The 25,756-nt window shown below is 46.1% G+C and overlaps 1 protein-coding gene across 3 annotated transcripts in view; it reads left to right on the top strand.

Annotated features, from left to right (window-relative positions):
• The first annotated feature begins 1,652 nt into the window (after positions 1-1,652).
• LOC138503949 (GTPase HRas) overlaps positions 1,653-25,756 on the top strand; it is a 609,987-nt gene continuing 585,883 nt past the window's right edge. Inside the window, exon 1 of one of the 3 annotated variants that reach the window (XM_069624072.1) lies at positions 1,653-2,063. In XM_069624072.1, the coding sequence (XP_069480173.1) occupies positions 2,012-2,063 (52 nt within the window). In that variant the 5' untranslated portion in view covers positions 1,653-2,011. The remainder of the gene's footprint in view (positions 2,064-25,756) is intronic. The other 2 variants (XM_069624075.1, XM_069624073.1) reach the window with 2 other exon arrangements.

Below are 25,756 nucleotides of genomic sequence, written 5' to 3'. Positions count from 1 at the left end.
TGCCACCTCGCTATCTAAGTCACTAAATGCCCTCTTCGACCTCCTGGATGCTCTGGGTGTCTTGTACATCAACTATACGGACGACACACAGATCCTCATTACCCTTCACAGGCACCCTCCCTACTGACACCCTTCAAATCAATGCCATCCGCGAAACCATCCAGTCCTGAATGGCCGCACACAGCTTATGCCTCAATGACGAGAAAATCGAGCTCCTACTCCTTGGCCTCTCAGGCCGCTTAGACAAACTTCACAAGACATACAAAACCTTCACATTGATGGCCACATAATACCTGTTGCTTCCTCCGTCAAAACCCTATGCGTTTACCTGGACTCATCGCTCTGCATGGAGTGACACGTCAACCACATCGCCTCTCCTCAAGATATGCCACCAAATTCATCAATGGTAGCAAACCATTCCTCACCTCCCAGAACCGCCTCGAAATCGTTCGTGCCCTAATAGGATCCAAACTGGTTTACTGCAACGCCATACTCTTGGTACACCGAAAAGTACCTGCATAAACTGCAAACAATCCAAAACAATGCCCTCTGTGCTGCGCTGGACATCAGTAAACATGCCCACATCTCTGAGGCAAGAAAATCTGCTCACTGGCTACCGGTCAAGGATAGAATCAAGTTCAAGGTTTTCCCCATTAGCCACTGATGCCACTCCTATGATGCCTCCCTTACCTGGCAGAAAAAAAATCAACCAACACACTGCAACCAGACCAGTTATATCTGCTTACCAGGACTGTCTCCTAACTCCCAGGTTCAACAAAAAGAAAGCGGGTGGGGCTAGCTTCCTAGTCCACGCCCCCACGCTCTGTAATGACCTCCCCCGACCCGCGAACCTTGCTACCAGTCTTTCAGAAAAAAGCTAAAAAACAATCTCTTCAACTGACATTGACCTTCAGCACTGTCTCCTGTCTGTAACTAGCGCCTAGATGCCCATGGGCTTTGCAGGCTGCCAATAAATGTACTACTAAATAAATAAATCAGATTGAACAGGAAGCCGTGAGCTTCTTCCAATAATGGGGGCGGTTTGAGTGACATTCTGACTAGGTTGTGGAGGGGAGTAAATGGAGGTTGGGGGGCGGATTTTCAGAGGTGTGGGCCGGAATGAGAGGCGGAGCTATGTGATGAAAAAGGTGGGCGCTCTGAAAATAGGATACTGGCTGCTTTGCAAAAAACCAAGTGCATTTTTGGAATATAAAAAATGCCTCTGGTCCACGTTTAACGACACTCCGGCAAGACAAGTCTTGTTCGGGTCTAATGCCTTCTCCGATTACATCACTCACCAATCATGTGTCCTGTCGTGTAATCACACAAACTGAGACCATCACTCGCATTGAAATCGTGTTTACCCTCTTAAATCATGCTTCCATGGACGTAGCCCTCACAACAATCATTTTTCTAAATTCTTCTCCATTACAACGGATTGACTCGGCACATAAATTGACGGCTATTTTTTGTTTTTTTAAGACAACAAAAAATAATATCACGTCTATTCATGGTAAAGTTCGGTGTCCTTACAACATGACGTCACTACAAACGGATTCTAAATGACATTAGAAGCGTTGAAAGGTGTAAACTAAGCGGATGGAGGCGGGTCTAATGTGGAAAAGGGCGGGTATTGTTTCTGTCCGAAAGAACGACTGTATCACAACCGTAGATTCGCACCGCAGAAGCCGCGCTTCTTTTTGTGCCGCTGCCGCTCACGAAGGCGCTAGAGCAGCAAACTCCAACCCGCCTCCTGAGGCCTTTAGAAATCGATTGACGTCGGAAAAGACAATAAAAGCAGGGCCTTGGACAAGCCAATCAGGAGCGTGGAAAGGTCCTGCCCCCTTCTCCCTTCGGCGGCAGGAGGGGCTATGGGCGTGGCTCGTGCGGAGTCTGGCTGGGCGTGTGCCGCCACTGCACATGCAGAATATCATACAACACCGGGGTTTGCAGCCAATGTGGTGCGGTTTCTGCGGGCACGGGGCCACCCGGGGGCTGCGGCAGGAAGTTTATGCTTGATCCCTTGCACCAAATTGTGCCAACTGCATACTTTGGAGCCCAGGGTAAGTTGCAGCCCAGCCATCTGTATATGTATGAACAAGGAGATAGATATGCGTTATAACCACAGTGTTTTAGTCCATGCTGCAGGAGGGATCTGCATTCACTCACATGCATGGTATAAAAGGGAAATGCTGCAATCTTGCCATGTAAAATATGTACCCCGGTGAAGCTGGGTAATCTATTTTATCCTGGGTTATCAGTTCATTGTGTGGTCGATGTGAAGCGTTGCGTTGCTTGCTGAAGTAGGGACGTGCTGTATTATGTTTTGCTTTGCCCTGAGAGTAGTATTACATTATAGGTTGCAGGGGCGTGTACTGCTATAGTCTAATTCTGTCTACGGTGTCCCAGTGTAGGGTGCGGGACTCGGCGGGATGTACTATATTCAGTAAAGGAATGGTTTATATGGTGCTGGCATGTGTGTTTTAGCACATGATACAAGGGTGACGTTTTGTATTGTTTTACGCTCTGGGCACAGCCGGGTTTCAGCAGATAGTGTTCTTTGTGTATGCACAGCTTTCGAGGTCTCTGCACACAGTGCTGGAGGGCGGCGCAGTATTCTCGATGTATTCGCTGGCCGCATGTCCTCAATGTATGTATGGGATAGCAGGCAGCGGTGGGTTCCGAATGCTCTGCCAACAGGGTCTTGGTACCTTGCACGGGACCGATGTTCTTATATGATTGGTGCATTTTTATTTATCTCGTTAAGCAACTCGACGAGGAACACTTTAACACATTGTAGAGGTCTCAGCAGACGACAAGTAAATACAATGCTTCCGGTGAGCGCCTACACTTTAGTTAGTGTGCCAGATTGTGTTCCTGACCAGAACATTACATCTAAAGCATATCCTCTGCTCACAGGTGCCAGTGCTGGTTGCATAATGAATGTGCTGCCTGCACACAGTCCATTTTATGTACTCCTGCCCTGACATGACTCTTACCACTGGTCTATGTAGACAGCTCCCATTTTACCTTCTCACTTTGCCCCAGTGAAATGTATTTCTCTGCCACTGTAAGCAAAGAGCAGGAAATTGACATATGAGTGGGCGGACTGCTAGAGACCTCTCATTACCATGGTCTGTGTTTTGTGAGCATTTGGTGGAATGGAAATAGTACAGTATATTGTAACTCCACCAACATTGTGCATCAGTTGGTTTGTTATGTTGATTTATACCGCCCACCGCTACCACCCAGGGGCAGTCTCCAGGTGCTCACGAAGCTCGGCAAGAGACTGGGGTGGGTAGGCAAGTTGGGATAGGGTGAGAAAATAGGTTCAGAACCAGGAGGAACTGGCGGCTGTGAGTGAGCTCTGAACATGGACTAGCAATTGTAGGTTGGCATGACCCAGCAAAACCAAATATACTGGACCGTGCTAGTCAAATGCAAGTACTATACCTCTACTTGAATCTATGTGAAGACATTGTACCTGTTCTCCAAAAAGTTGGGGGTGTATCAAAAAATATGCACACACGATCAGAATAAGGCTGGGAGCAGTACCTGTCAAACACATGATGCGCCCAGTACCAGCAGCAACAGGTCGCCTAGAGCAGAAAGAACTCCAGAATATTGGAATGTGGCATAGTTAAAGGAAGATAACCTCATTCCGTAGAGAGACACAACACCACACTCAATACAGTACTCCAAAGACTGCAAACTGCAAGTATACACCTAAAAGACAGTCCAATCCAATTTTCAAACTAATTCACTTGAATACTCAGGATACAGAATCTGCTGAAGCGATTAAACCAAAGTTGAACTTGCTAAGAGCGATAGTCGATGCACATGCACCCACCATGAAGGAAAAACGCAAATCCTATCTTGGAATGGCTGAGTACTATGCAAACCTTGTTCTTGCATTCTCGGCAAAAACAGAACCACTTGGATCTCTACTGAAGAAAATAATACACCTGGTCATTAAACCAGGAGAAGGCATTCTCGGAAGTAGTCTTCCATCCTATATGTCTCAAACTATTTGATCCTACTCTCGATATCTTCATCATGGTAGACACAAGTGCCTCTGGACTAGGGGCCACATGAAGCTAAAAGAATGAAGTTGAGAACATAATGGGTTTTGCATCAAAAACACTCTCACAATCTGAACCCAATTACTTTGTAACAGGGAGGAGCTTGTGTGCGCTTAGTCCACAGAGTACTCTTGGTTATTCCACTATGCAAACCATCTCCCTGCACTGCACACACTAGTTAAACTCTGCACACCCTTGATTATGTTCTGCATATCTGCTTATTAGACGTACTAAGGGCTCTCTCTGACGATCTGTGCCCTGTTAGCTTTACTCTGTGCATATATGTCCTTCACTGGAGTGTCATGCCCGATGATCAACTCAGCTTATTTCAAATTGTTCATTCTCACAAAACAAATGAACCAAGGGCCTTAGGTGGACTAGATATAGAAATGGGGGTAAACCATAGATGATCAACTCAATATTGCTTGAGGACCGTAGTCTAGTATGTGACTCCATCACTTTCTTTCATTAGTCCCTGACTCCGGGCTGCAAATAAATCACACTATCTATGACAGGGGTCTGCAAACGTTGGCTCTCCAGATGTTTTGGACTACAATTCCCATGATATCTAGCTATTGACTATGCTTGTAAGGGATGATGGGAGATGTAGTCTAAAACATATGGAGAGCTAAAGGGTGCAGACCCCTGATCTAGTGTTCCCGGTATATCTTTCATGGGTTGGCTCAGTGGTCGCTCTGTCGAGTTGAGCCGACTGATGTTTTTAGATTATCACCACTGTTTGGATTGGTTATTATGTTCTATGTTTTGTCTGAGCCCTAACGCCTAAGCGTCCATGGCTGTGCTATATAAATAACTTAAAGTAAAGTCGTTGTTTGGTCAGGATATAACTCTCTCAGGTTGTCTTTTCTTCTTGTATGGCACAAGGGGCTTCCTTGCTCCCCCACCTAGGTAAGGCAATGCATGATGTCAGTTTGCCAGCTTGATTGATACAGCAGACCCCAAGATGCTGGTGGCAGACTCTCTGCTAGCATGGGAGCCTTGAGTGTCCTGTCCCAGGGATCCTCTTGGAGTCTCCTTTGGCTCCTGGCCTACTCTTATTCTTTCCTTTCCACCCTAAACCCACTTCCTTTGCAGCACCTCCAACAATCAGACCTTCTTCGCCACCGCTAAGCCTTACAGGCTTCCTCTTCTTTTTTCTTCTTCCTGTACTCTTGCATTTCTTTCCCACCCTCCTTTTCTTTTGCTCTAAATTGCTTTTCACGCTTCTTGGCTTCTGTCCTCTCATTTGGCCGCCCTCCTTGCTTCCACTCCTGTTCTATCTCTCCCAAACTCACCACTCTCAGGTGTTCATTATTCAACTTTCTTCTTCCTTTCCCTCCTTCCTCTGCTGTCACACATTAACACGTTCCTTCTCATTCTCTCTCACCAGGCCTTTCCCTGCTACTCTAGCTTTCACCCTCTGTCCTCCTCATTACTCTTCTTTCCTCCCTCGCCGTTCTCCACTCAGAAACCCTGCTGCTTTCCTCCTGGCAGCTACATTCACCAGCGAAGACTGCTTTTTGTCTTCCATAGTAATGCAGGTACGCCCAAAGGGCCGCAGAATACTGAGTTGCCCAAAGCTGTGAATCCCAAACAGCTGATCGTGGCAATTGGCTCTCTAGATTCAAAAAGAGCTCCGCAGGTGCACCTAGTTGGTTCATGTGTCCCAGTGCAGATCGTTTCACCGAGGTCTTAGTAGTATGGTCCTACATCTTAATTTTTAAATAATCGCTGTGTTTCCAATGCTGCTCCCTCTCATCAGCATCAGCTATTCTTCACGTCCGCGAGTGTTCTCTTCTCCCGCTCATGGACTAACACACATTGAAGTTAAAGCCTTCCGTTTGACCATATTATTTATTAAACAAATGTTATTATTATGTTATTTATTGAGGGTGGACCTAGCTTTGAGAAGCAACGCAGTTCTTTACAGAGGTATACAACAATACAGATAAGTAACAGTGTTGTATTGTTGCTTGTTCCTGGCTGCATGACCTCCATTTACATTTTCCATCGCGCGTCCCACTCGCCTGGCATGCCCTTTTCTGATGCTGGCATGCAGGTGTCCAATTTTTGGAAACCATGTATGAAAGCCATGCTCTCCTCCGATGAGCAACCCAGTTCCACTGTAGAGAGGGGAGATGGTAATTGTTTAGGGACAAAGGGGTTACTGGTATGGTCAGAACATATGGATTTTGAGAGTGGTCACTGCATTTTAGAATTGGGGTGGTGGGATTAACACCCTAGGTTATAGATGGACTGGGGACTCTACAGATATCCCTCGTTTACCCTCCCCCAGGTACTACTTTACACATTGGGTGGTGGCACTTCGTCAACATGCCTTCCATAGTCTCATCTATTAACCCCAAATATGGGACTTCGCCACAACACATGCTCAACAATGCTTTACACAATCTTAGCCAAACTCTGAACACCATCAAGTTAAAATTTGCGCACACTCAACTATGCTCTGCAAAAGCTCAAAAGAACACCTTCACACAGCACCCGCAGCCATACACTGGCGCTCTATACACCGATTATGCTTTGCCTTCCTCCAGCCCCACTCATGTACTTGGAAGAGGCCGGCACTATTTCTGCATGCAGGGGTAGGAGGGTGATGCCTACAAAAGAAGGCAAAAGGAACATGTACCATAATTACTGGGTTAAGCAGGAGATGGGTGAACCCACAGAGGTTGGGCATAGGTACCTGGATGGGAGATAACTAGACTTGTACTTTTGGTCTTGCAGCCACTGTCTGTGGGTAGCTTGACACACTGTTCATCTCCCTCCTGTTTGCAGGGGGAACTCTGCAAGGGTTGCGGAGCAGTACACCACAAATGAAGCTCTGATCTAAGTCTGACCCTTCAATCGCTTCAGTTCTTGTCAACTGGCCCAAAATTGGAAAATGCCAGGGTTTCTGCAGAGACTCCACATGGAGCCCGCCCTGTAACTAAAGAGTTTGGGACTACAGAATGACTGATTTGAAACCCTGGTTGTTATACAAGTATGTTTATGTATAATGGATGCCTTGGAGCAACCTCTTGGGACATAGTGTATGTTTCTGTGCCATGGGAGTAAAAGGTTCACAGGAAGCCATAGCTAGGCTTTGTCTTTAGAGAGGCCTGCACATGTTATGTTATGCTGATTTATACTGAGATCCGCTACCTCTCAGGGGCAGTCTCCAGGCGCTTGCGTGGCTCTGCAAGAGAGGGGCCTGGGGAGGTTAATGGGGATAATGTGACAAGATAGATTCAGAACCAGGAGGAACTGGCATTTGTGAGTGTTGTTTTGAATGTGGCAGGTGGTGCGAGAGGCCTTTTGTATTGTAACCATATGGGTGAGATTCAGCGCCTCGGGTGTGTGGTAGTGTTTTGTGTTGGTGCTAGTGTTTTGTGTGGTTGTGATGCGTTTAGTGGTGCGCACTTGTTAGATAGTGTCCATAAGGGATCCAGAATTACGGGTGGCTCTTGTTGTAAGATAATCCGATATCTTGTTGTGCAAATGAGTTGTTGATGGTTTTATGGACTATGTGGGTGGTTCACTCTAGATGTACTATCTTTGGGGATGAGTGGGCACTGCTTGTTATACTATGAAGTTAATTAAAGAATCTGTGTGTTTTATTACTTCTGTGGGGTGCACTCCACTGTTAAGTACCACAGTGCTGGGTACCTATTGGGAAGTGCGAAGAAGACCAAGGCTTATGAGCCATCGGTGTGGATCGCACACTGTTATACCCAAGAAGAGTTAATCCGTTTGTTATGAATTCCTTCTATTATTTACAGGATCTCAAGTAAATCAAGTAGAAATATTCCTTCCAAGTCATTTGTGTAGAATAATTCGTTTTGTTAATCAAATAAATTACACCCAAAAAGTTGGTGCGTATTTCCAAAGCAAAGAGCAAGAAAAAGTCCTAAGCATTTCGGACCATCCGTCCTTCATCAGGGCCACATGTCCTAGCTTATCAACAAAAACAATCCTCATCTTCTGTTAAACCATCAGTAATTGTCGTCAACATATTGTCAACGGGCCATTCCCTTCATCGTGTTATTATGCAATACAACGGCACATAGTTTGTGTTGATTCTTGGGTATAAGGGTGTGCGGTTCACACCGCTCACTCCAGATGTGCTTCAGCATCTAGGGATGCTGGGTGTAAAACATAGTATTGATTCTTGGTTTGTGTAGTGTGGCTAGCTCAAGGTCTGGTGTAGTGGCATCAGTTATGTTGGAGGAGCAGGAAGGGGAAAATGGGCTAGTAAGTCGGTCGGTTTGTTAGAGTCTCTGGCGCGGCTCTCTGGTTGCCGCTTGATGGTATCTAGACAGAGTCTTGGTTGTGGTTCTTTGGTCCATCTCATCTCCTCTCTAGTTGTTTGTCTGTGGTGTTGTTGCTGGTGTCCCTTCAAGGTTGTCATTGTATGTTGATTAGCCAGGTTTTGAGCCGTTTCCTGAAGGTGATGTGGTCTTCTGTGGTTCTAATTTCTTTGGGCATGGTGTTCCAGATGTAAGCAATTAGACGCTAGAACGCTGTACTGCAGAATTTTCTTTTTTCGTAGTGTTTTGCCTCTATTTGTAGGTCGTTGCTGGATCTTTGTTCCCTTCCTGGACAATACCGGCTAATCCTGTCTTGGTGGAATTTAGCTCTTTGTCTGTGCAAGTCACACGAAGTTTGGATGCTGGTAGACTGCGTCAAGATGCATCCCAATACTATAATCCTGTTAATTTCTGCTGTGCGCCCACCTCAGAGGTTTTATATCTTCGTGCCAGATGGCCAGGTTGTTTCGAATCAGCCAGGCCTGTCATTCTGAGATATTCCTATTGAGTTGGGAGTGCACCGGGGCATGCAAGTCACATTATTTTGTACCTTTTTAAACAATTGAAAAGGTGGCAGCTTGTTGAAGCAGTTCACATGTTATGATTAACATAAACAATGCATTTCCCCCTCTGCATTTGGGCACACACATGTCTCTCCTTTTCTTAAAAATCAAATTGTCTTTCTCTATTCATGGTAGCCATTATCACTCAGGCTGGGGAACCTTTCGTTAGACTCTGGTGCCCTATTGATTTTTCGTAAAAGTTGTAGGCCCGTCATAGGACCTAGTTCAGAGCAGATTCCGAATGTACATACATGGGTACTGATGGCAGACAGTCTACTATACCCATATAATCCTCGCACTTACCTTCCTGCTTTAGAACCTGTTTAGTCTCCAGCCATGGGCGGATTGTCAGTAACCCTAAGCTGGTCAACAACCAGCTGGCAAACCACATAACTTCTTTCTGCGCTTGCCCTCTGATGGTTTAGCTAAACAAAAGAGGTGATGGCTGGAAGGTTCCAGTCATCTGAATCTCTGGCATTGCTCTGGGCAACCGTCCAGACCATCGTTATCCTGTCAAGCCATTACAAAAGGGAAAAGACCATATGAAAATCAGGCTTGCTCCCACCCCAAGTATTTTGAGTATAGGGCTGATATCCAGCCCCTCCACCTCGGGCCCATCTCCATGGACAAGAAGACCTCCCTCATAAAGGCACAGCTTACCCTGTCAAAAGCCTTCTCGGCGTCTAGAGACAGTAGCCCCTTCCTCTTGTACCATTCTCGAGCTCAGCACATGGAGAGTCTTTCGCATTCTGTCTGCCCCCTGTCTATTTAACACGAATGCCACCTGGTCCGGGTGGATCAATCAAGGAATGTGTATCTCCAACCGCATCACCAGAATCCTGGCAAAGATCTTGGCATCTACGTTTAAGTGGGAGATAGGCCTGTAGGAGGCACAGTCCTCAGGGTCTTTTCCAGGTTTCGGTATCACCATTATCAGGGCCTGGGGAAATGTTGGGGGTATTGTGTCTTGACCTCGTATCTGGTTAAACAACTTGGCCATGGGTTTCGCCAGGGAGGACTGATACTGCTTATAGAAGTCGGCCGTAAAGCCGTCTTCCCCCGGGTCCTTTCCTGTCTTAAATTTTTTAACAGCCTCTCCATCCTCCCAAGTTATCTCCCCCTCCAGACCCTCCAATTCTGCCTCGGTGAGCTTAGGGAGGTTCCGCCTGGCCAGGTAATGCTGCATGTCTTCTACAGACTCCCCATTCTGCTTGGTGTACAACTCCTTATAGTAATTTGCAAAGCATTCCGAGACCTCACTCCCATCCGTCTGTCTCCTCCCGCCTGTATCTCGAATGCCTGTAACCCTCCTTTCCGTCCAAGTGCCTCTTGCCCTTTGTGCCAGTAGGGTGCCCACCTTATCTCCCCTCTCGTAATATCTTTGCCGTGTGTACCTCATCCTCTTGACCACTTCCCCAATTAGGACCGTGTGCAGTGCCTGTCTCTTCTCCCTCATTTCCCCTAGGAGAGCCTCCCTGTCCACCGCCCTCCGGGTGAGTTGCGACCGCATTGCTCTTAATTCTATGCAGAGGTTACTCTCAATCAACGCCCTTTTGCATTTCTTACAAGAGCCCTCCGCAATGAGCAAGCCCTGGAAGGTAGCCTTTGCTGCCTACCACACCATTGTGAGATCGGTTTCCCCTGTATCATTCGTCTCGAAGTAGGCCCTTATTTCCTTCCTCAAGAACTCCTTGAACACTTAATCTCTCAGCAGAGTGCCATTACATCACCATCTACTACTCCTCTGGTCCCTGGGCAGCCTCCACTCCGTCACTACGAGCTCATGGTCTGACCATGTGATGCCCCTCACCCTCCTTCGATACCGGAAAAATGTCTATTTTTGTATATGACTGATGTGGGAGAGAAAATAATGTGTATTCCCCGGGGCTAGGCCATGACCGGTGCCATACATCAACCCAACAGTACTCTTGTAGAAGGTCGCGCAAGGCTAGATTCTCCTTAGTAGCCTCTCTCGCCCATCCCCTTTGCTGACCACCAATCCCGCTGGGCGTCCATTATCAGGTTGAAGTCCCCACCCAGAACCATTGCTCCCTCTGCCCATTCATCCATCGCGTTGAACACCTGGCGTATGAATTGGATCTGTCCCACGTTGGGAGCGTAGAGAGTAGCCGGTGTGATCCGCATTCCCTCACATGTGCCCTTTATTCCCAAGAACCTACCCCCAAAACCTCTCTTGATCTCAATGTCCGTAAACTGGAGGGATTTGCCCAGGAGTATACCCACCCTTTCTTTTTTGGAGGATTTATGGGAAGCCCAGAATTTTCTACTATTTCCTTCCCCTTCTTAGGCGACTCCAGCCCCTGTCGGTAATGTGTTTCTTGCAAGAAAAGGGCCACCAGGTTTTATTTGCGGAACATGTTGCTCGTGAGGGACCATTATTTTTGGGAGTTTAGGCCCTTGACGTTCATTGTGCCAATCCGTCCCTCAACCATAACGTCTCCTTACCCTGTGCCATACTAGTCCCAAATGCCTGGTCAGGCGTGGGGCCTCCCTTATTGTAAGAATCCATGGCATTTCCTGTACCCCCCCCCCCCCCTCTGCCTACCTGAGGTCCGCTATCTTGGCCCCCATGTCCTTCCTTAACCCACTTATCTCCTCCAGGATAATCTGGATGTTGTTTTGAATGGAACTCATTTCCGCCGAGGTTGCAGCGGGGCCCCCGGTCTCCATACCAGTGTCCTCTGCCTGGAACTGGTACTTTTCCAGGACCGCCTTCCAGCTCATGGAGTGCTCACCCCCCGGCACTCCCGCGATTACCAGGTGGGCGTAGTGTGGTCACGCCGAGGTGTGGGACTGCCTCAGAAGGTCAGATTCAGCGATTGCAAGCAGTGAGTCTTATAGTTCGAGGGGTTGAGGGGAGTGGAACTGGCCTGCCGCGCTGTGGGATTTTTCTCTGCTGGTGTTATTTCTTTGAGGTAGTTTTCCACTGTTCCTTTGTCCCTCTATAAGTGTTGGCTTTGTCACCCGCAGCGGGCAGGGGGGGCACGAAGCATCTCCGCAGTGTGCTCCTCGTGGGGGGCTGTGCCTTGGTCCCTGTTGGGAGATACCACTCAAACCTGCCCCCTGCTGTGCATAGGATGAGTGTTTTTATGTAACCGTCAGCCTCCTGAAAACTCATGGAGTGGGTCTGCTTTTGCTGTGCCTCCCACATGCCCCTGCGGATGTTGTATGGCACAGCGGTGGGCCCGGAATGCCGCCCCAGGCCTTGATCTGTGGTTGCCCCTGCTGTTCGCCGCCTCTGCGGGGCCACTCCCCGCCTCCCCGTCATGCCCACGTGCTGACCCCCTGGCTCACTGCAGTTCCTTCATCTGGAGCCTCTGGCATCGAATGGGGTTGGATCTGGTCTCGGGGTTATGAGTCGCCTGCCTCCCTCACTGCTCCCCACACAGTTCACCTTGTGAGGCCCTTTCCGGAGGAATAAGGGTGATGGGTCCACTTTTGAACCCCTCTGGCAGCGTTCCCGCTTCTTACCCTTTCCGCAGTGTCCTCCGGGGGCTGCTGGTGCACCAGGTCCCGTGGCTCTGCTCCCTAAGTGCTGGTCGCTAAGAGTCGCTAAGAGTCTTTTGGCCCAGGGCCCCTTGCATATGTTAAGGGCCCCAGGGTCTCCAGTTGAGAGAGAGAGGGGGGGGAACATCCCGCGTCGCTCTCCTCACCTTTATTGCGGCTCCTGATTGCGTTCTCCCAGCCTGCGGTGGCATGGACCTCTCTGCATCGCCCCGTGCAAGGTGAACCTGGCAACAAGATCCGGGGGTTCCTCTGTCTGTTCTGTGCGGCCCGTGCAAGCACCCCTATGCCAGTGGGGGAAGCCCTCCGTCTTTCCCCTTTTGTAATGGCTTGGCAGGCGAAGAACGATGTTCTGGAGGGTTGCCCAGAGCAATGCCTGAGGTTAAGTTTCATTCTAAACCTTCCAACCATCACCTCTTTTGTTTTGCCACAGAGTCTCACTGCCACCTTTTTTAAAGCGGCCTCAAGTAGCATGACCGCTGTTTTTGAGAGGTTTAATGCCTGCTAGTTGGTGTTTATGCAGGAATGTATGGACTGATGGTGATGGCAGGCAGAAAGAGCGGTGTCTGCCTGGGTGTTTCCCATCTATCTGGATCTGGCTGTTCTTGGTGTATACACTGAACAAAGGACGTTAGTTGGGCTTCAAAAAAGAGGGGAGAAAAGGCTGAATCTTGTGGGATACTGCATGGAGCGGAGAGAAAATGATAGAGTAGAATCCTTTACTTCGTGTGACTTAAGCAGGAGTTAATAAAATGTACTGCTGTTTCCTAGAAGTATTTGATTGCCTGAATACATGCCAGGTAGATCCGGGATGCAGTAGTGTCGAAAAACCTTCTGAGAAAATTCAGCAAAATCTGGTTATTGACACTGACAGCATCTGCCGTCATACATTAATATGGAGGCCCAAAATGATTCTTTGCCTCTCCCAGGTCTGAAGTTTGCCTGTTTGAATTTGAGAATATAGTTGTCCTCAGTGTGGTTCATAGATGGCTCTCCCAAGTACTTCGGTTGGGAAAGGTAGATTGGAGAAAGGCCCGAAGTTGGAGATTTCAGTGTGATCAAGGCCTGCGAAGACCACAGCTTCCGGCGATTGATAGATGATTTCTAGCAGGCACCGAGGGATTGCTTGTTGAAGAGGTTTTTTACCAGGGTGCAGTTTAAGTACTGATTTTTGAGGCCTTGAAATAATTGATGAGTGTACAAAATTAGCAGCTGCCAATGGGCGAAGACCGAGAATGCTCTGTATTAAACCTTTTTTGGGAGAAAATGCATTGTCAGATTTCTCTTTGCCCACAAAATAACATCTCTTTAATAAATAACCCAAACAAAAAATCAAACAAGCACAGCTCCTTTGCAAAATTTGTATTTATTTGTAATTATTTGTAATATGTAATTTCATATCAGCAGAGTAGTAGTGTTAGCCACTGTTATCACAGCCAGCACTGATACTTCCACTGAGCACCAAGAAAAAATATTCTTTCATAGCTCACATGTGAGTTCTGTCCCCAACACTAAAAAGGTACAGAAAAAATGTTTAACAATTTAATCTTTAAAGAAAACTAGACCGGTTAAAGTTTTTATTCGTATTTTCAAAATGAATTGAGAAAAAAAAGTTTTTTCACGTGATCATCCACAGAGGGACACCTTTGTACAATTTCCACCGCTTGAAACATAAGCTGCAGACATTTCTCCCACAAAATGATGGACTAATGGTAGTGTATTATTTCTGTTTTTGTATGGGCAATATTATGTTCTATTCTATCCATGAACTATGTGGTAGTTCCGTCGTCAATTTTCATTTTCCTGCAAGGACCTTTAAATTAATAAAACATAAAAGAAGAAAAACATGTAGTAAAATAAAATCTCATCTCCTTTCCTATTAGAGGCGTCCCCTTTATTTATATTGTTTCATTGATTGTAACAAAAGTATGGATAGGGCCTTTTTGTTGGTTTCAGTGCATATCTGCTGATCTCTGCATGTACCAGCTGGTCTTTAATGATGTGTTTCTTTTATACGCTAAACAAAAGGAAAGAGGTGATAGCTAGAAGGTTTAGAATGAATCTTAACCTCTGGCATTGCTCTGGACAACCCTCCAGACCATTGTTCTTCACCTGCCAAGCCATTACAAAAGGGGAAAGACCATATGCAAATAAGGCTTGGTCCCACCCCAAAAGGGTCAGTCCAGCCCCAACTGCTTGGTCACATCTCTTCTGCACGGGACACCCTGCATCCCCAGACATGTTTCGGCCTCATTGGGCCTCATCAGTGAGAAATAGCTTGGGTCCATAGGCTACCATGGTGGAGCTGGAAAAAGGTAATAGGTTTTTAAGGTAAGGAAGGATGTTATAATAGATCGTTTTGTATATTTGATAATACCTGTGATTTTCCTCTAAGATGGTCCAAATGAGCCAGGGTGACGACTCGTTGTACTAGATCAACCAGGATTCCAGGGTCTGCATACCACGCATGGCAGGTACCCAGAAGACTCAAAGAGCAAACTACAACACCCAGGAAGCCCAGCACACACACACCTCAGTTGACGGGATGCACAGTGCCTCCCTCAGGTTAGCGGGCCCGCCTACAGAGAGATGTTAAAGCTAATATAGAGCTCTGCAGTGGCCCACCGATCGCTTGAGAACGGTGATGAGTTCCCATGTATCTTCGCCAAGCATGGCTTGATTCGGATGGCAGTGTTTTCCTGGATTGTACTATATTTGACCCTGACTGGTGTATTCCACTTGACTGATGGCCTTGATGTCGACCTTAGCTCTGCAATGGAAGTTGTTGTATGTGCGGCCCTGTTGTTTTGGATTATTGAATTTCTTACACAGTATCGACCAAGGCATTGCTTTCTAACTCTGTGCCAGCTGTGCCCCTTTGCAACATGTTCTGAACAGCAATACAGCATTTCCCTATGGCCTCTTTGGTCTTTTAGTCTAATCTTGGTCCTTTTTTATTGTCAAGTATACCTAAGGTTGGTTTGTTTGTTTCTTTATTTCTAATGTGCACCAAACCCAGGGGTAACAGGGCTCAGCAATAAGAAGGTGTAAGGCTTACAAAGTTTCGAAGTGGTTGACAATATAACATCATGAATGTGCAGGTGAAATTAAATACAAGACAAAGATATACAGGTTCAGATAAAATACAATTCCAATATATACAGTTCAGTTCCAAATATAATGTACAATAATTTACAATAATGGGCAGCATGGTGTAGGCAATTGTGTCAGTTCAAACTAGCCTTCAGTCAAGTTGAGATAAGTGATATAACTCTTTCTAAAGTGTAGATGGGGTTGGGCAACTCTCAGCTCTTAGGGCAAGGAGTTCCAGAGTTTGGCAGCCTTCACAGGAAAACTGTTACCACCAATCTTGGTGAGTCTGAATCTCGGTACCACAAGACAATTCGTGTTACTAACTCTTGTAGGCCTGATGGAAGTTCTTCTCATCAGTTTGTCTGTTAAGTAACTAGGGACAGCATTGTTTGCTTTATGTGTCAAGGAGGCGATTTTTAGCTGTATTTTATTATGGGTAGAGAGCCATTTGTATTGACGTCTAGTCGAGGTCATGTGTGTTCTTTTGTTAATGCCTAGTGCAGCTCTTAGAGTGTTATTTTGTAAGATTTGTAATCTCTGGATACTGGCTTTGTTGGCGCCACTGTAGAGAGCATTACAATAGTCTAACCTGGAGAGAATTAATGCTCTGGCCAGGATAATGCAGCTGTCATTTGAGAGGAAAGGCTCACCAGCTCTGATAAGCTTGCACGTGTAGGCTGTGGTAGAGGCCAGGGATTTCACTTGTTTATGGAAGGACATAGTTGAATTCAGGTAGAAACCCAGGGTTTTTACCTCCATAGATACTATAATGTTATTTCCATCAATAATGAATGATGCATATTCATGACTCAATTTAGTAATGTTAGAGGGGGTACCTAGAATAATCAACTCTGTCTTGCCATCATTCAGGCGGAGACAGTGGGTGGCCATCCATGCCTGAATGATGAGATAGACCCCATTCACCAGCGCCAGGTCCTTACTATGATCCCCAGAAAGCGGGAGGAGAATCTGTGTATCATCTGCATAGTTAGTGTAGGTGATACCCAGAAGGTCCAGATCATCAAACAAAGGTTTGGTGAATATATTGTATAGAGTCGGAGACCCGCATGAGCCCTGAGGTACCCCGCACAGGATCGGGGTGGGGTCCGCCGCTGCTGATGGGGAGAACACTCTCATGGTTCTATCACTCAGGAATGATTCTATCCATTTGATAGCATCTATGGAGAAATGGGCTGCTGAGACCAGGTGCCTGCAGAGGACCGTGTGATCCACCAGGTCGAATGCAGCTGAGAGATCAAGTAATAAGAGCAATGCTGTCTTCCCTTTATCTCTCAACTCATCAATTTGTGTTTTCAGATCAAACAAGGCAGTTTCTGTCCCATGTAGCGGGCGGAAGCCTGATTGTCTGACCCCTAAGAGCTTGTGAAGCTCCAGGTGTTTTTGAATCTGAGTGTAAGCAACTTTGTCCAATATTTTAAGTAGAAATGGTACTGTCGTGATAGGGCGGTAGTTGGTGGCAATAAGGCAATAATTGGATCTCGAGTTTGCTTCTTTAGGAGTGGGAGAACCCAAGATTGTTTTAGGTTGGCTGGGATGGTGCCAGAGGAGAATGAAGCATTGATCAGTTTAGAGATAAATGGAGAAAGGTCTCTCGCAGCATCTTTTATAATATGTGCAGGGCAGATATCTCCTTTACACTTGGATGGTTTGAGGGATAAAATTATTTTTTCTTCCTCTAAAACAGATGTTTTGGTGAAGCGGAATCTATTAATCTGATCAGTAGTCAATTTGCTAGGTGGGAGAGAGTTAGCAGGCTGTGGTAGGTTCTGAGCGTCTTTCTTTATTTTTATTTTATTTTGAAGAGTGTTTATTTTATTGGTTAGTGCTGGTTGAATATCAGAGCACCAGATCTTATTTTTGTTGCATGTATAGGGATCGGGGACTCTAGTTCTTTTAGTATGGTAAATTATTATTTCATACTTGAGTTAGATTTAGCAATGCGTTCGTTGTAAGAATTTCGTTTTGCCAGACAGACTTCGTTTTTATAGTGCGTTGAAGTAGTAGTAAACTTCTTTTTGTTCTCACTGGAGGGGCATAGTCTCCAGGCAGTTTTACACTTTCTTTTCAGTAGACGTAGGTGCTTTAATTGTGGAGTGAACCACTTGTTGAGGTGGGCTTTGGGTTTACTTGATCTTAGTTTGAGAGGGGCAATTTTATCCAGTGTGGAGAACATGATTTTGTTATATTCATGCACCAGGGTGCTAGGGTCAAGATTATCAGGCAAAGAATTTAGGGTAGGAAGAATAGCAAGAATCACGTTGTCCACTGTGATATTCTTTTTATTTCTAGTTAGACAAGGTGCCGCTTTTTGTAAGGCCATGTGTTGAGGTCTGGTAGTTGATAATGTGAAGGACACAATTGAATGGTCAGTCCATGATTGTGGGGTGATAGAGGTAATGGTAGCTGTATAGTTGTAATCGCCTACCCAGTCTAAGGTTCTGCCCTTAATATGGGTAGATTTGTTTACTTTTTGCCATAGGCCGAGTGCATTAAGGGAATTGGCTATTTCCAGGGCATGTTTATCTGCTGGATCATTAAATCCTAAATTAAAGTCACCTAACAACAGTAGTTGGCAGGTGGGTTTGAGGTTGTTGGCAAGTGTACTATGCAAGTCCTCCTCAAATGTTCCGATGGGACCAGGAGGTCTGTAGATTAGGTGCATAGTAAGGTATTGGGAGTTGTTTAGTGGGAGTTTGGCAGAGAGGATTTCACATGATTGCATGGTTTGGTGAGGGACTAGTCTCAGTAATAGACACTCTCTAGATATTATGGCTATTCCACCACCTCGGGTTCCATCTCTATCTTGTCTTGAGATAGTGTAACCATCTGGGATAGCTAACGTAAGCGCGGGTCCTATGGCATTATGTAGCCAGGGCTCTGTTATAGCGAGGAAATCCAGACTATCTTCTGTAATTAAGTCAGCTATATCTATGGCATGGGCCACGGGGGATCTTGCGTTAAGAAGAGCTCCTTTGCTAGGGTGATCTTCTATTTTGGCTGGAGCCAGGATGGAGTATAGGTGTAGGGAACCATAGGCTTGGCATAGGATGTCATGGTCTGATTCTCAGTAGCACAGATATCAGATGGGGAAATAAGCCGGTTGGCCCTATTAATGATCATTCTATGGTGACAGTTTGTTTTCTTATTTGTAGGTGGTAGGGATCTGGTCAGCGGTTCGTGCAGTTTGGAGAGTCTAGTACGCAGTTTTAAATTTCTGTTGATCGTAGTACATGGGGCAGTAGCATAATCTCCTGAACACATACCCAGGATATATTTAGGAGGGGCAGGGCTAGAGTTATTAGAAGACATATTTTGCAGGCTGTGCGGGACTAATTTGGCCTTCTCTAGAGTGTTCTCGTTGAGGTAGTCTGAGATACTGGTGGCAAGGAGTATTAAGGCGGCGATAATGAGGTAGGTGGTACTTTGTCCTAACATGTTTACCAGAGAGGCAGAGTATAGCATAGAGGGGTTTACCAGGAGCAAAGGCAGGTGTCTCAGAAGTAGGCTCAGAGGTATTTTGTGTATACTTATCAAATGCAGTCAGGTGGGTAGCTGAGAGCAAACCCACATTACAGGTCACAAAATGTTACAGTTAGGACCAATATGGAACGTGGCAGTTCATATGCAAGTTATGATCATGAGCCATGTGCCGGGCGTGCGTGCGAGGTGCAGGTATTCAGTACGTAGGCACTGGTGCATCAAACACAATATCGAGAACATTCAGGTGTAAAATACATGGAAGCAAATATTCAATAATAGCTGGGCTTACAGTTGACTAGGGTAAGATCTACCAACAAATTAGTAAAGAAGACATTGTAGAATGCATATGGTATCTGGCCTAAATAGACATAGGTGGGTGCCGTAGGCGCGGTGCAATGTGAAAACATTTAATAGTAGACTTGGAATGGGCACAAAAATGCAGTTGGCAGCGTGCACATAATGAATACAATCGGTACACATACAAGGGTGCAGCGTAGATTAAAGATACAGTAAGGTGTTTTAACGATGATCGATTGGTACTTAGAGCGACTAAGTTACAAGTGCATGACACAGTGTAATGTATACGCTCTTGCTGGGTAGTATCACACAGGCAAATCATACGTGTTGAATAGATGGTTAAGCTTATACCGAGGCTCTGTGTACACAGCTTGCTTCATAGTGCGCTCTATCTGGAGCAGAAACGCAGAGTCCATGTAGACGCGGGAAGGTAAGGGATGTGGTCGTAATGAAGTTCAAGAGCAATTTACTCGATAGGGGCACAAAGCGTTACGCACACCATGGGTGCTGGCGGTAATTCTGGATTTCCATATGTCACAGTTGGTCGCGGGAGGTAGTTGGCGAGAGTATAGGTTAATGATTTGGCGGCAACAAGGTACGTTGTGAATGCACAGAGTGTGTGACGGAGCTTGGGAGAGGCAAAAGGCTTCTCAGGTAATGTGAAATGACGTAGCTCTCAGCTGGCGCAGATTTTAGTATGCTATTACAATATTGTGTTACCTTAAAGACGGAGTCGGCGTCGGGTTGGGCAGCATTCCTAGCGGACGGCGTGAAAGGCTAAGGACAGGAAGCAGCCTTGTTTCCTGGGCCTTGGTGAAGTGGGCCGGTTTACGGCTGCTGGCGCCTGATAGGTGGAAATATAGGCCACAATAGCCAATCCGAGCCTGGCAGCAGAGCTTAGGCTTGGTTAGGTGGAGGGTGCTGAGGCATCAAGCCCTGGGCGGCCATCTTGGAGGGTGCACTCCTCGTGGTGCACAATGGAGAATGTGGGTTTCAGGTGGCGAAATTCGATTTTGGAAGCAGTTTTTCAAGCGAAATGAGGGCAGTGGTGCTAATTTCAATCAAATCTGTAAATAGATGTGCTCTGACGATTTTGTGAGCGGCGGTCAGTATTAGGCACAGAATTAACAGCCTGCTTACCGCATGTAGACTGCAAATAGGGCTCTCTTCTCCTAGGCTGAACACTGCTCCTGCAGTGCCCAGATGGAGCTCCTGCACCTCCGTGGGTGGATGATCAGTGGACCATCATGGAAGGTGTGCTGTTGTTCTCAACACTTCTGTGTTCTATGATGTATTTCAACTCTGTCTATCCAGGACAATCAGTGAAATCTCTATTCTGGTACCGTCTGTAGGCGTACTTTCTAGATTCTCCCTTTGGACTGCCTCCTTTTCTACCTTGTCCTTCAGTCTACCCAACCTGTGTTTGACGTTTCTGCCTTGTTGACTTCTGTGCTCGGCGGATAATCTCCTGCCAATGACCTCTCCCTTTGAAGCTAAACAGTTACTTGCACCCTTGTGCCGTTCCAGGTAGACATTCCTTTTTGGCGTCCTCATTTAGTTCAGCGTGGTTATTATGACTGACTGGCTGATGGACTAATGCCTCTCCTGAACCTATATCTGCTTCTTTTTTTTAGGGAAGGGTCTGAAGGGGGGATAGCGTGGTGGCAATCAATCAATCTGTTGCATTCTAGCCAATTATGTGCTCTTCTGTTTTTCAGCTATGGGAGGTAGGGCACAGATGAACATCCATCCAAGCTTACCATTATTGTCGTTGTCCATTCTGGTATTTCCTAGTTGCCAGACAGGGGCATTGGCTGGGGATGTCTCTAGGGGTTCTCTCCAGACACGCAACACCCTGATCATGACAACACGTCACACACACCAGCCTTGTTTTTGCTCCGATTTTTGAATCGTTTGTAAATCTGTACTTTTTAAGGAAGCTTTCTTATAATCCTTTGGTATCCCTTTCGGGCAAGAAGTTCATTGCAAGAATTTTCCTGTTAAAATTCCAGCTTCCTTTTAACAATTTGCTTGCTTAGAACCAATTTTCAGGATACATAGAAATTACAGCTTTTGACATAACTGATAGAACCGCCTCTTTAAAAAAGTATTTCTGTCAGTCTCCCACTAAAGTTCGAAGTACACAAAACATAATTCCGTCCCTGCATGTCTCATATTTGGGCTGAAATAGACTGAATGCATTACACCAGCCATGATGGAATGCCACTGGTTACCGGTGAAAGTAGAAGCACTTTCAGACAGTGCTATACAGAGCCTGACTTCTCCGGACCCCATTCTATCAGCAAAACCTGCCGTTTCCCATAAAAACTGACCAGACGACTAAGGTCGGAAAATAGTCTCTCTCCATGTGGAGGCACAGACCCTATAGAGAAGTACTTTACACTCACACGGCTTATACCTATGGTACTCTCTTGATCTACGCTTTGGTAAGTTCTGCAAAGTTCGAACATCTGCTTTTGCCAACAAACATATAGGGCCTCATTCCGAGTTGGGCGGTAAGGGTTTACCGGCACTGGTAAGGGTGCCGGTAAACCCTTAACGCCCAATTCCGAGTTCCCTTAGCGGGACCCGCAAAGGACGTGTGGTCTGACAACACGTCCTTTGCGGGTCCCGCTAAGGGACCAGGGCGCTAATAACGGGCCAGCTATTTGCAGGCCCGTAATTAGCGCCTTCCCCATTCCCTTTGAGCCCTATGGGGGCTCAAAGGGAATGGGGAATGGTCTGCAGAACGGGGATTTACCGGGTCCTCCAAGGTCGGAATGGCCCGGTAAATCCCCATTCTGTCAGACCGGACCCGGGTTTGGAGGCAGCCATGGCGAACTCGTAATGACCCCCATAGTCTGGTTAGCGACTCTCCTTCCTTCTTCCACTCATTCCTTTCCTTCAATCATCCTTCGCTGTACTGACACGTCTTGGTGCTAGAAAAACAACCCATTTTATAGAAGATTTCTTTTTTCTTTTTCATCAGTGCATATTGATTGTTACTCTTTAACCCACCACCGCGCTCCCCCCAACACCTGTAGAGTCAGTTCCATCCATACTTCATACCCTTTCTTGATAGAATAGAATTATTGCTCCTAGCCTCTCATGAAGTCATGATGCTGTATCAAACTTCTGTCCAGCACAACACATTTGGAGAGCATTGGGAATATGGTTGTCTAATAGATGCAATATTCTCAGATTACACCTGCATGTGTTGCGTGGACCAGCAAATTGCTAGGTGATGTGGAACAGCAAGCCTGAACTGTGCAGCCGAATGCCGGGTTCATGATGAGATGAAAGTAAACATCTCAGCGTGCTGCATAATTTATAGTTCTGCTGGAGCAGTTTTGTAAAATCAGAGTTCCTACCTAGTGCCTTGTTAGCACATTGGCCTGTGTTACAGCATGTCATAATGGTAGTATTTCTGATGCATAGAGCTGCTTTTCTGTGGAGTCCTGTTATTAGGTGCAAAAGTGGTCATTGTTTATGTAATGCCCTGCCAAATTTCACTAGGGTAGGCAGCGGGCACACGCAAAAAGGCTGGACTACATGACTGCGGATCTGAAAAGGGATGGGATGCATGTAGTATGTTAAAGGGAGGTGGTATTTAATGCACAGTACACGGTAATGACTTGAAATTGATTCCATTAGAAGAATGTATTTTTGGTTATTACAGAATCCGTGTACTTTGCAGTTTTGGGGGGAATTTCTGTTGGTGTGCATTGTTGGCCCAGGAATGTTTTTCTTTGTCCAATAGGTCTGTTGCAAAGTTAATCGTTGCGCTGGAGGCGGAACTACCTGCGCTGTGCATAGGCAGGGAAATTAGACTGGTTGGGCTGGGCAGTACGTAACGGCTATTGAATTCTGTATTTCAACATATGAACTAGAAGAGAAACCGGTGGTGCTCAAGATTAGGTGAAAGGAGTTTTGTGCAGTGGTCGAAGTGTACATAAAAGAAGTGGTAGAACTAACGACCACCCATGAACTTCCATCCCAACATCTGTGGCAGCCACCACCTCTGTGTGCCCTGACCCATTCCCAATGTATAACGATTGCAGCGCTTTGTTAAAGACATCTGCTGCTCTCTGTGCCTACAAGATGATTTCGTGCATGAGAACCTCTCAATGTCCATGTCCTCTGGTTGACCTTTAGTTATACCACCAGAAGACACTTGGACAAAAGCAGAGAGTCACAGGAGACCCCCCCCCCCCCAGGGTGGCTCAGTCAAGGAGACTTGGGATGAGAAATCTGGGTTTAAAATAATGACAACTTCTCACCCACACCTAGAATCATGAGAGCAAAAGTCTTGCAGTGGCACCTGGCCAACCCCCTCGTGCCCCCGAAACCAACACACCATTGGCAGTTAAGGAAGTCCTGTAGTAGCAAAAACAAATGCAACGCTACAAAGGTGCCTTACACACACTGTCCAGGAAAGGTTCTCCAGAGGAAAAAAAGTAAGGGGACAATGGTTTTTTTTAAAGTAGAGGGATGCTGTGACATGTAGTTCCTGGCCACTGGTTTTGTAAAACGAGCTGTCTTGTAGTAGATGTGCTATGCCTGTTATTTATGCATTAGTACACAACACTTTACCCCTCAATTCACTGGAACATCACTAACCTACTCTGCAAATTTCTGCCACCTGATAAACCGAGCTTGGTGAGTGCAATCGAAAAGGCCGACGGAGGGCAAAGTAAATTGGCCTTGGAAAGAGCTGTGGGTGCTGAGCCATTTCAACCGCGTAATCTGAGTTTAGAAAAAGTAAGTCAGGTAAGAGCTCCCCCTAGTGTCCCTGATAGGGCCGTGGAAGAGAACCACCCCAAGTGTTTGGCCTGGCAGATCAAACTCAAGGAAATCCGGCCCAGAAAGATAATATTGGGGATCCGACACAAATAACGGAGCCAATCATTTCTTTTATCGAAAGTGCCCTTAAGAGACTGCAGGGTCCTCACGCTCACATAGAAGAAAAGCCAATGCAGGCTAGGGGAAAGCAGATGAAAAATACCCAACCTAAACCGCCTATGAAAAATCTGCCTACATCGTTTCCCTTGAGGTTATCATGCAGAAGTCCTCCTTGCACGCAGTATGATCTTAACAGGAGGGCGGTGATGGCTATCTTCCCAGAACTCCATCAACTACAGGATATAGTCTCATCAGACTTGTCATTAGTGGAGTTCCCTCTTCGCTCCAATTTGAATTCAGTAATTTTGTGTTTCAAATCAAGAGTGGTACAAAATGTAACCTGGCAGGCCAAGGATGAGTTGTTCGCATTGGGATTCGTGGTTGAGCCTCTTTTGAACACAACACACTAGGGCCAGCCCCATGGCTCGAGGTCTAAGGCCCTTGGGCAGAACTAGCGTGAGGATGGGGGCGGGAGGAGTTGTTGTCAATGGTAAGCTGGAACACCAGGGGATTTTCCCATCTCATAAACAACGACCAGAACGAGCTGTGTAAATATGACATTGTATTTTTACAGGAGATGTGGCTCACAGATGTCCCAATATGGGATAATTATGACCTACATCTAAACCCCGCAGTGAAACCTCAAATGGGTCGCCCGATGTCAGGACTGTTGATAGCCGTGAAAAGGGGCAGAGGCATATGCTCTGAGCTTTGGGCCACACCAAATGGCTACATGATGTTGGCAAAATGAACGGCTGGTATAGAGGTTTATGCTCTTGTGAATATATACTGGAACCCCTTTGCCATGTCGGATGATGCCTTTTTGAAAGATCTAAATAATATTTTAGATCTCGTGGTGTTGGACCCAAAGATAAGGGGAATTGTAGTGGCGGGCGATTTAAATTTAAACTGTTTGAGTATGGCGGGCAGCAAAAATAAAAACAGAAGGAAAAGATGGGATTCCTTCATTAAAGATAGAAGTTTGATAATCCTTAATGGTGCCTTCCCATCTGATATACCCCCGGCCCCGACATGGCAAAAAGGAGACAGCAAATCGATTATCGATTATATCTATGTAAGCATGGATCTCTGGCCTGCGGTAATTAACTTTTGTGTGACAAAAACAGAGGCCAGCGACCATAATAAACTGGAAACCCAATGGAGATGGGACCCGCTAAAGGACTCAAAAGTGGATAAACACAAGGGTTCAGTCTGTACAGTGTATGCAGGAGGAAAAAAACTATGATGGTCAGAGAATGATGTAACTAGCCTTGACTGTTTGTTAGAGAAAGGCCACCATGATTACACTGTATTGTTAAGAAACGGTATGAAGGTACACCCAGTTCTAATACAAATGCCCCGAAAACAAGGCACCAAATCGAAGCAATCATTGCTACATCTTAATGTCTTTGATAAAGATGTAAAAGAAATGAAATCAAGACTCCGTTATGAACTAAGAGTAGCCCGTAATGCACCTCTCCTGATC

The sequence above is a fragment of the Ambystoma mexicanum genome, chromosome 11 (assembly GCF_040938575.1).
Source record: "Ambystoma mexicanum isolate Mex_15411 chromosome 11, UKY_AmexF1_1, whole genome shotgun sequence".
In the NCBI taxonomy this organism is placed as follows: Eukaryota; Metazoa; Chordata; class Amphibia; order Caudata; family Ambystomatidae; genus Ambystoma; species Ambystoma mexicanum.
Note: the sequence above shows the minus strand (reverse complement) of the source record. Positions and strands in the feature narration are given on the sequence as shown.